Source organism: Vicia villosa, linkage group LG1 (genome assembly GCF_029867415.1).
Source record: "Vicia villosa cultivar HV-30 ecotype Madison, WI linkage group LG1, Vvil1.0, whole genome shotgun sequence".
Lineage (NCBI taxonomy): Eukaryota > Viridiplantae > Streptophyta > Magnoliopsida > Fabales > Fabaceae > Vicia > Vicia villosa.
In genome coordinates, this window is record NC_081180.1 from 40,288,178 (window position 1) to 40,299,841 (window position 11,664).

Genomic DNA, 11,664 nt, shown 5'->3' on the forward strand with positions numbered 1-11,664 from the left:
TAAATTTATAATTGAATTAAAATATTTGAATTAATTTTAGATTTTAGATAATAACCGTATTATAATCGAAGTCAAAAATAATTTAACCGCTTAATAACCATTTAATTATATCCAAATTATATAGATAGATAACCAATTATTAATAATTAAACCGATTAATAATCATTTAATTATATCAAAATATTTAAAATATATTTAAATTTGATTATGGATTTAGGCCTCAGAACATATATTCCACACCCTAGTTTTATATCACCATCCAACATTTTCTATTTGATCTTAAGATTATGAAAAATATAAGACTTGATTATCCAACTTCATTCAACATTAACTGTATAGGAATATTATGACTAATGTAATATTATAGGAGTATTTGAGTTGGATCTCAAATTTCGCAGTTTATGCAATGATGTTGTAGTGAAATGCAAACAAAACTTTTGTTTCAAAGTTTAAAAAAATATTCTGATAATATGACTATGGGAATTCTATATTGAAGAGTAATTCAATATTCAGAAGATGGACTGATCTTCTGATGGTTACTCAGAAGATAGTATTGACCAGAAGATGTTATCTGGGTCCCATTAGCTTAGCTGTTTAGTAGTAATGGTACTTTAGTATTTTTGTAGTACTGTACTGTTTGTACCTTAGACTTGTTCACTAAGTTTACTGTTTTAGGGCTTATGTGGCAAGATTTTCTTTTCTTATAAATAGCCTTGTAATAGCTATCATTAATAGTAGAATACAACATTTATTCTCTCATCTCTTTTGCGTCGTTATTCTATTATTCTCTTTGTCACCATCTTTATTCATTGTGCACCAACAATTGGTATCTAGAGCTCCGGTTCCAAACACAGGGAAACACGAGTGAACATGAGTTTGTGTGACTGTGTGATTGATTTTGTTTCTGGGAAACAAAGTTGTGTTGAATCACATTTTTCTTGATTGTTTGTGGGTTGGGAAACATTGTGTGAGTGTGAGTGAAATCTGTTTTTGTCTGCACAAGTTTAAAGATGAGTGGAAGCAACTTGAATACCAAACTTCCAGTTCTTGATGGTAAAAACTGGAATAGATGGATGATTCAAATGCGTGTATTATTTGGTGCTCAAGATGTTCTAGATCTTGTCACTGGAGGATATATTCCGGTTGCAGCAGATGCAACGGAAGAACAAAGAGAAACGCAGAGAGAGACGAAGAAGAGAGACCAAAAGGCGTTGTTCATTATCCATCAGTGTGTGGATGTGAATGTGTTTGAGAAGATTGCTGATTCTATGACGTCAAAGGAGGCGTGGGATATACTGGTCAGGTGTTACGGTGGTGACTTATCAGTGAAGAAGGTGAAGCTTCAATCCCTGAGAAAGCAATATGAGAATCTCAACATGAAGAACAATGAGAAAGTCTCTGAGTATATCTCTAGAGTGATTGTGATCACTAATGAGATGAAGGATTGTGGAGAAACTCTTTCTGAACAAGTAATCATAGAGAAGATATTGAGGTCACTTACTCCTCAATTTGATTATATTGTTGTATCCATTGAACATTCTAAAGATCTGGAAACCATGAGAATAGAAGAGTTGCAAAGCAGTTTAGAAGCACAAGAGTTGTGTCTGACTGAGAGAACTTCTGAGAGAGAAGTTGAGCAAGCTCTGAAGGCTTCTTTTGTCAAGAAGGACCAGAAGCATAGACGTGGTGATAGATTCCAGAAGGAAGCCTCAACTTCTGATGAGAAGAGATATCAGAAGGGAAAGGATAAGAAGAAAGTTCAATGTTACTGTTGCAAACAGTTTGGCCATTTTGCTAGAGACTGTTTGGCAAACAAAGGAAGGAGATCAGAAGAAGCAAATATAGCCAGAGGAGGATCAGATGATGAACCTGTGCTATTGATGGCTTCAGAGTCGGACAAAAGATGTTCGTCAGAATGGTGGTATATGGACACTGGGTGTTCAAATAACTTGACTGGAAACAAACAATGGCTGATAGACTTTGACTCTGAAAGGAGGACAAAGATCAGATGTGCTGATGATAAGTACCTATATGCAGAAGGTATGGGAAATGTCAAAGCCAAAGTGAAGAATGGAAAGACTGTTCTGATCAAGGATGTTTGGTATGTTCCTGGAATCAGAAGCAATCTGATGAGTGTGGGTCAGCTCATTGACAAAGGTTTCTCAGTTGTTATGAAGAACAACCTCTTGAAGTTGTATGATTCCAATCAGAAGTTGATTATGCAATCTGAACAGGGAATCAACAGAACATTCAAGGTGAATGTAGAAACAGCTGAAACAGAGTGTCTGAGTGCTGAAGGCTCAGAAGGTGATAGTAAGCTGTGGCACAAGAGGTTGGGGCACTTGAACTATAGAAGTCTGGGGCATCTAAGTTCTAAGAAGCTCGTACGTGGCATTCCTAAGATTGTAAAGCCTGAGAAGTCGTGTGAGGTATGCATGAAAGGCAAACAACCCATATTGCCATTTGTATCAGAAGTTGCTCCAAGAGCAAAGCATGCTTTGGGAGTAGTGCACTCTGATGTGTGTAGACCATTTCCAGAACCTTCACTTGGAGGAAATAGGTATTTTGTGTCTTTTGTGGATGAGTTCACAAGAATGACGTGGGTAACTCTCATTAAGTTTAAGAATGAGGTGTTTACAGAATTCCAGAAGTTCAAGGTGAAGGCTGAGAAGCAGAGTGGTCAGAAGATAAAGATTCTCAGAACGGATGGTGGAGGCGAGTATAACTCTACATAATTCCAGAAGTTCTGTGATGATAATGGAATTGAGCATGAAGTTACTGCTCCTTATACTCCTCAACACAATGGTCTTGCTGAACGTAGAAACCGTACTTTGCTTGATATGACGAGAAGTATGCTTAAAGAGAAGAAGCTTCCTCATAATCTATGGGGAGAAGCTGTTGCTACTGCAGCATATGTGCTCAACAGGTGTCCAACGAAGAGGCTGAAGGAAATTGTTCCTTTAGAGAAGTGGACTAAAGAGAAACAGAGTGTTAGTCATCTGAAGGTTTTTGGTTCTGTGTGTTACAAACACGTTCCAGAAGCTAGAAGGAAGAAGCTGGATGATAGAAGCAAAGTGATGTTATTGGTGGGGTACCACAGTACAGGTGCATACAAGCTCTATTGTCCAGAGACTAACAAAGTTGAAGTCAGCAGAGACGTCATTGTGAAGGAATCAGAAGTTTGGGATTGGAGAAAGTCTCAACCAACTTCTGATGTAGAGATAACTTTTGAAGAAAAGTTAGAGTCAGAAGATGAAGAATCTTCTGAAGACGAGTCAGAAGATGAAGAATCTTCTGAAGACAAGTCAGAAGATGAAGCATCTTCTGAAGATGAGTCAGATGGAGAATCTGATTCTGATCTAGATTCTGATGATGATCCAGAGTCTGGTGGTAGTCAGGATTCTGGAAGGGAAAACTCTGAAGACATAGGGTCTGGAGGACAAGCTTCTGGAGATGATCATGGAGGTGGTGACTCTGGAGTAGCTGACTCTGAAGTAGCTCAGCGACCACAAAGAGTCAGAACTATACCAAGAAGGTTTGTAGATTTTTACATGTTGCAAGACACAGAAGTTGACTCAGAAGGAGAGGCCATTCAGTGCGCCATGTTAGTAGATTCTGAACCACTGAGTATAGAAGAAGCGCTCAAGAAGAAGGTCTGGCTGAATGCCATGAAAGAAGAACTTGAGGCTATAGAAAGAAACAAAACTTGGAAGCTGACAGAACTTCCAAAGAAGAAGAAAGCCATCAGCGTCAGATGGGTTTTCAAAGTAAAGCTGAAGCCAGATGGATCAGTTGGTAAACACAAAGCAAGGCTAGTGGCTAGAGGTTTTCTTCAGAAACCTGGACTAGATTACTTTGAGGTGTTTGCTTCTGTAGCTAGACATGAAACAATCAGACTGGTGATTACGTTAGCTGCGAACAGAGGTTGGTCCTTGATGCATCTGGATGTAAAGTCTGCATTTCTGAACGGTCCATTACAAGAGGAGGTATATGTTTCACAACCCCCTGGCTTTGTGAAAAAAGAATAAGGAAGGGATGGTGTACAAATTACACAAAGCTCTGTATGGATTGAAGCAAGCGCCCATAGCTTGGAATTTGAAAATTGATTCATTTTTCCAGAAGCAAGGGTTTCAGAAGTGTGAGATGGAATATGGAGTTTATGTGCAACATTCTGAAAGCAATATGATTTTGTTGTGTCTTTATGTTGATGACATATTGCTTACGGGGAGTTGTCCAGAAGATCTGATGAAGTTCAAGAAGGTGCTGATGAATGAGTTTGAGATTACAGACCTTGGGAAAATGTCATATTTTCTAGGGATGGAGATTCTGTACTCAGAAGATGGTATCATTCTGCATCAGTTGAAGTATGAGTTAGAACTTCTGAAGAAATTCAAGTTGGAGAATTGCAAAGCTGCTGTTACACCGTCAGAAGTGAATCAGAAGTTGGACTCTAATTCTGAAGGTGAAGATGTTGATGCTACGGTATTCAAACAATTGGTTGGTTTTCTAAGGTATTTGTGTAATACCAGGCCTGATATATGCTATGCAGTTGGATTAGTTAGTAGGTTCATGAGTAAACCTAAGTGGTCCCATTACCAAGCTGCTGTCAGAGTCTTGAGATATGTCAAGGGAACTCTGAAGTTTGGCATATTGTTTCCTTCTGGGAGAAAGGAAGAATCAGAGTTATTGAGTTATTCTGATTCTGATTGGTGTGGAGACAGAGTTGATAGAAGGAGTACTTCTGGATATTTGTTCATGTTTTTGGGAGGCCCTATCTCTTGGAGTTCCAAGAAGCAACCTGTTGTTGCTCTATCAACCTGTGAAGCTGAGTACATCGCAGGCGCTGTAGCTGCATGTCAAGCTGTGTGGCTTCTGAATCTATTAGAAGACTCGAAGATTAGGGTGAAGAAGCCTCTGAAGCTGATGATTGATAACAAGTCTGCAATCAATCTTGCCAAGAATCCGGTGTTACACGGAAGAAGCAAGCATATTGAGACTAAGTATCATTTCTTGAGAAGCCAAGTCCAGAATGGAACATTAGAAGTTGTGCACTGTAGCACTCAGAAGCAAGTGGCAGATGTTCTGACAAAGGCGATCAAGACAGATCAATTTCTGCTCTTGAGGGATGGAATTGGCGTTGTCAGTTTTGATTGAAGAATATGAATTAAGGGATGGTATTGAAGAGTAATTCAATATTCAGAAGATGGACTGATCTTCTGATGGTTACTCAGAAGATAGTATTGACCAGAAGATGTTATCTGGGTCCCATTAGCTTAGCTGTTTAGTAGTAAGGGTACTTTAGTATTTTTGTAGTACTGTACTGTTTGTACCTTAGACTTGTTCACTAAGTTTACTGTTTTAAGGCTTATGTGGCAAGATTTTCTTTTCTTATAAATAGCCTTGTAATAGCTATCATTAATAGTAGAATACAACATTTATTCTCTCATCTCTTTTGCGTCGTTATTCTATTATTCTCTTTGTCACCATCTTTATTCATTGTGCACCAACATTCTATATATTTATGTTTGATTCAAATTTATTTCAAAGTATTTTTTATTTCTTGGAATCTTATTTACACATGATCCTTCTCTTTTTATTTTAAAGATTGTCCTACATTGAACCACCCATAGCTTCTCATTATCATTCACATTTACTATTATTTTTATTTTTTTTATAATTTTATATTAAATTAATTTTATAATTATTCTAGGAATTACAATTTCTACCAAACACTTTAGTTGTTTGTCATTATTTAAATGTTATATATATATATATATATATATATATATATATATATATATATATATTAGTATAAATGTTAATTTAAAAACAATTGTTTCTATTGAGCATTCATCTAAATTTGCTTATCTATGTTATTATGTGATATGAAGTTAATATATTTTTATGTCGCAATTTCAAAAGTCAAAGTTGAATTTGAAAATCTTAATATATGACAAACATAAAAAAAAAGAAAAATTATTTCAATCTACCAATGTTGTTTTCAAAAGGTGTTCCATGAGTTATGCCATATATACACTAATAATGTGATACCGTAAGATTATACTGTATATATTAAACTCAATTGCAAGTGAGGCATAAATCCTAAGACATGCATATATAATTAAAAAAAAAAATTTATATAATATAAATATACGGTGTATATGTCAAAATGTAGTGTATATCTATCATTTCTCTCCATAAAACCACTCCGTCCAAAGGACATCACAATCTATACATCAAATCATAAAACAATACTAGATTTATCATTTTCAATTAGTGTACTTTCCGTTTTTTTTATTAAATTATTTTGTTTTTTCTTCTTTATCTTCATAAGTGGAAAATGAGTGATGATTTGTTCTAAAATGTTAGTTCATCATTATTATTGTTTTTAACGACATTTCAACGAAACAAATGATTTAAGATATGAATGAGTTTTCTATAAAAATATTTAAATATTACAACTCCAAACTCATAATATGCACCAAATGTGACTCAAAGGTGCTTTTGGCATCCTAATCATATACCTTGTTACTTAGATTGATCCCTAGAACTTAAACTTGTTAACAATAGTATAACATTAAAAAATAACACCGGCAAGCCAGAAGGTAATACATTGCTATGAGATAAGGTTAGCCAGAAGGTCACTAGTGCAAAATGAACAATATAATTTTAAAATTTACACCCAATATACTAAAAATGGGTGTAAATAAGAAACACGGTGGCACTTTTGTAAATAAAGTGTAAGTTTATGATTGATCATGTGAAAATATGCACCCGATTTTTTGAAAACGGGTGTAAATTAAAAATATTATTATATTTAAATCTCAATTACTCCCGTTAAATTAAAAATCGGGTGTAAATTTAAATTGACTTAAAAAAATATTTATTTTTATAACTCAAAATATTATTCTTAATAACTAGTTAAGTGAATATTCTGAATATTATGAATAATTTCAAATTAATTAATGAGAGAATATTAATGGGTTTAAACTTATTAGATGAATAAAATATACTAAAATTCTTTCACCAAAACCATTGCATGCATTTCACCAAACCCATTTTTCAGCTTTGTGAACAATCTAGCACACAAACATGGAGGAAGCCTCTAAAATCTAAAACCATTGCACACTAAATCGGAGGTATGCAAAATTTGGCACGTGCCTTTGGTTGGAGATGTTGTCACCGACCTTTCTCTCTTTCTCCACGGCAAAAGCATCGTGAATCCTCGTCGTCGCGGTCGTCGATATTTTGTAGCTTCTTTTCCAATTTCGTACATTAATTTTACACTCCCATTTCCTTCTGCAACCGATTCTTCACCGTTTTAGGTTCGTCGTTACCCATCAATCTATTAGGGTTTCGTTGCCCCTTTACTTGTAATTGTTGATTTGGTTTAATTTCTAGGGTTTCTTATACTGCTCAAGCTTGATTCAATTTCTATTATCTATATCCACTCTTTCAATTATCCACAACAACTATAGGGAATCCGTTTAGCGTCAAGCTTATTTTGCTCATACACTTTAACAATCATTGCTTGCATTCAATATCTTTTGCCTCTTGTTTTCAAATTTTCTATATTCGATTAATTTTACTTTTGTTACTGCCTTTAAATTTACATTTAAATGGATTTTGACATTGATTTTGATATTGAATTGGCAATAGTCATCAGGTGTTTGGTTTGTACTAGCTCCTTGGAACATTTTTAAGTTATGTGAAGAATAAAGATGAAACTACAGGCACATATTCCAGGACAGGTACCCAATCAAACAGGCACTCAGTTGCCTGGACTCACCCAACTAAATGGCAATGCCCTCCCATCGCAGATGCAATCTTTAGGCGGTGTATCACGATCATCAAATAACATGGACCCTGAATTTCTTAGAGCACGAGCTTTTATTCAAGAGAAGATGTAAGTTATTTGCTTGGTAGTTTGACTATATTAACTTCTCAGGGGAATTTTATCAATATGTGTAATACTTGGAAATTGATATTTTCCTGAAACTAGCATTGACATGCCAATGTAATCTAAATTTTGGAAGCCCTCCTATGTTGTTATAATTTGGTTAAAAAAGAAATAAATAGTTGGATTTATATTGAAAAAGGGAAAGAATTTTTTTGGCACTTGGTCATTGTGAACATATAGTTGTATAGTTATTGCCTAACTTTGAACTAGTGAGGTCATTCTATCAGAGTTATTGATTAGGACCACTGCAGTATATATGCCATTAAAGGTTTTCCTTTCTAAATTCCGATTTTGCACTGAATTTTGTAAGAAAGGATGAAGGTTTCGAGGCCTCTGTCTACGAGGAAAGTTGTAGTGCACTATTATTTGTTTGAGTACTTTCAAGAGGACTTAGTTGTTGTTCTTACGAATTCGGTTATCATCTGAGTCTCTCATTGCTCTTTATATTTAGAGTTTTTTTCTTTTAAAAGTATTTGTTTTCATAGAAAGTTAATTATAGACTAGATTGAAGTTTTCAAAAAACTTGTGCTTAACTTGCTCTCAGGTTCCTGATTCAAAGAGTGTCACGGGTACCTTTTCCAGTTTCAATGATGAAGAAATTCCCGAAGCAAAGGATGTCGTGAAAGTTGATGTAGTGGGAGGGTTTGCCTTGCAAAAGTGTACATCTGAAAGAAGTTACTTTCGGTGAGTTTTAGGTGTACTTTAGCAAATGGAACGATACCACAAAGAAAACGATTTTTTATTAGTTCTTGTGTAATTAATGGCCGTTACACAACCTTTTCCAAGGGGATTCTTACTCAATACCTTGTGATTTATATAGATATCCTTTTTCTATCTTCTAACTTTCTTGTTTTTGTATATTTATTTCCAAATGTAGTAAATTATATTTTAATGTTATTTGTGATTTATTATATCTTTTATACAATCAAGTCATATTTATTTAAAATTATATGATCAAATATCTACACAAGATTTTTTGAATGTAACTTAATTTAATATTTGCTTTGCGATTTCATATATTCTCTTATCTTAATATTCATTTGAATGAAACTATTTATTCCATTTGTAGATTTGTAATTTGCACTTGTTTTATTAAATATTCTGTCTATCAACGCAGTTCCTAGGAATTTTAGATTATTGGAAGAGCTTGAGCGAGGGGAGAAGGGAATTGGAGATGGGACTGTTAGCTATGGAATGGATGATGCTGATGACATATTCATGCAGTCATGGACTGGTACTATTATTGGCCCCCCTGGTGTAAGTTATATTCTTTGCACTCTGTTGAATCAAATGCACTGAAACCTTTTTGCAAGTTTGCAGATTTTTCCTCTTCTAAGATTTGTACGGTTCTACAGCTCTCTATTTTGATCCACAATGCACATCATCCTTGTCAAGTGGTGCTTACAAATTTATTTTTTCCATATTTCATTTATCTTGAAACAAGTTTATATTTTGATCAGAATGAAGGGTGCATGTTCTGTGTGTAGGGGTTTGATGTATTGCATTGGAAACTAATGGAACATGTCATACTGTGTTTTCTTTTGAAGTAAACTATGAAATGACGCCTAGTAATTTAAAGCTAATATGACTGAAAATATATAGGCTATTGTTTTTTTCCTGAAAAATTAAATTCTATTTTCTTTTTCCTAGATCCTTATTTTTCTGAAGTACTTTGATCAACACTAGTTTTTTTCCCAATTAAAACCATGCTCATGATTCATGCGCCACTCTCCAGTTGTTAGTTGAAATTAGTATCAAATAAAAATTAAACATAATATTGACTTGTTGAGCTTAACTTTCTCGTCTCATTCTTTTACCAGACTGTTCATGAAGGTCGTATCTACCAGTTGAAGTTATTCTGCGGCAAGGATTATCCAGACAATCCACCATCTGTTAGATTTCAGACAAGGATTAACATGACTTGCGTCAATCAAGAATCTGGAGCGGTAATTATTTTTTTTACTAATGTACTCTGCAGTGATTGAATATGCTCTGATAAATATCTAAATTGTCAGGTTGAGCCAAATTTGTTTCCCATGCTTGCTAAATGGAAAAGAGAGTCTACAATGGAAGATATTTTACTGCAATTGAAGAAAGAAATGACGACTCCACAAAATCGGAAGCTAGCTCAGCCTCCTGAAGGTGTGCCACTCTTATTTCTGACTGTTACTACTTGCAAGCCTTTTTATAGCCTTTATCTCCATTATTGCAATTTCTATAGGCACAAGTTTGGTTAATTTTGTTTTCTTCCTATAGTATAGACTATATGGTGAATTTGTCAGTTGAATACAACAAGAATTGTTTCTTTTGATGCTGTCCAAACATGTATACACTGATTGTCTAGTATGGTGTTGAATAAACTATTTTAATGAAATTACTGATCAGTTTGTTCAAAACCCCATTTGTCAAATGCTCACACAAAACCCCATTTATTTTATTCTATCTTGTCTGTGTTCAGTGTTTACCTAAATAAATTTGTGCTTTTGGATGAAAGCGATTCAATAAACATGTTACGTTACTTCATCATGTAGTTTCTTAGTTTATTTATAATTCTCATGTGGGTTTTGTACCTTGATTATATTTCTACATAAAAAACTATGTTACTTATAATAAATCCTTTATTTAAATAAGTCATCATATAAATATAAATATATGTTCTTTTGACATAAAATTTCTTATGATGATGACCTGTGTAGAAAAATAATAAATTAATAGTGATTAGTGAATCAATGAAAAATAATCTCATGTGAATTTTGCTTTTGTTAATAGTAAAATGTAACTATCAGAATGGAATAGAACGCGAAGTGAAATTTATTCTATTATTTGAATATTTTACGAAGGAAGTGTTGTTAATTTTTTGGTGGATATGCAGTATAAAAGTTTCTTAGAACCTGAATGTTTATCATCATTGACACTTTCGACGCTTTCCGAACTGCCCAACAAGTGGTATCAGAGTCATGGTTAGACTCGTCAAAATCACGGTATGGTTACCATCGATACATGTGGCTCTTTCTTGTAATAACACTTTCTTGTAATAATTTATTGTGTCTTGTTTTTTTTTGCATACAGAAAACAATTGCTTCTCTAGGGCGTGGTATTTTGGCCATGGATGAATTCAATGCTACATGCGGAAAGCGGTTGGATTCAATTGGACTAGAGAACACCGAAGCTAACCGTCAAGCATGGCGTAAAATTATATATGAAGAAAGTGTTATGACTTTGTTAAAATATAATTTTTATGTGTATGATTTTATAATACTTGAAATATTATGACTGTACATGATTTTGTATAATTTTTTGTTAATATTAAAAATATTTTGACTTAGTTAAAATATGATTTTTATGTGTATGATTTTATAGTATTTGCAATATTATGATTGAAAATGAAATATAACTAAATGGTGTATATGAAATAGGGTGTAAATAGATATAATTGTTCATTCATAAATGGCGTATTTACACCCGATTTTTATTAAAATAGGGTGTAATTAGGAACATATCTATACCTGATTTTTATTAAAATAGGGTGTAATTAAAACATAATTAAGCCCAATTACCACCGATTTTTATTAAAATAGGGTGTAATTAAAACGTAATTAAGCCCAATTACACCCGATTTTTATTAAAACAGGGTGTAATTAAAACGTAATTATGTCCATTTACACCCGATTTTTATTAAAACATGGGTGTAATTAAAACGAATT

General features: G+C 33.9%; 1 protein-coding gene across 2 annotated transcripts; it reads left to right on the top strand.

Annotated features, from left to right (window-relative positions):
- The first annotated feature begins 8,255 nt into the window (after positions 1 to 8,255).
- LOC131604723 (ubiquitin-conjugating enzyme E2 variant 1A-like) lies at positions 8,256 to 10,212 on the top strand. 2 transcript variants are annotated; one of them, XM_058877148.1, is made up of 5 exons: positions 8,256 to 8,374; positions 8,505 to 8,644; positions 9,078 to 9,217; positions 9,781 to 9,906; positions 9,976 to 10,212. In XM_058877148.1, exons 3-5 carry the CDS (start codon positions 9,155 to 9,157, stop codon positions 10,195 to 10,197), a joined length of 411 nt encoding a protein of 136 aa, XP_058733131.1. In that variant the 5' UTR covers positions 8,256 to 8,374; positions 8,505 to 8,644; positions 9,078 to 9,154; the 3' UTR covers positions 10,198 to 10,212. The 2 variants fall into 2 exon arrangements, with proteins under 2 accessions (XP_058733131.1, XP_058733133.1); XM_058877150.1 differs by lacking the exon at positions 8,256 to 8,374 and having other exon boundaries at positions 8,483 to 8,644.
- Positions 10,213 to 11,664: the final 1,452 nt, after the last annotated feature.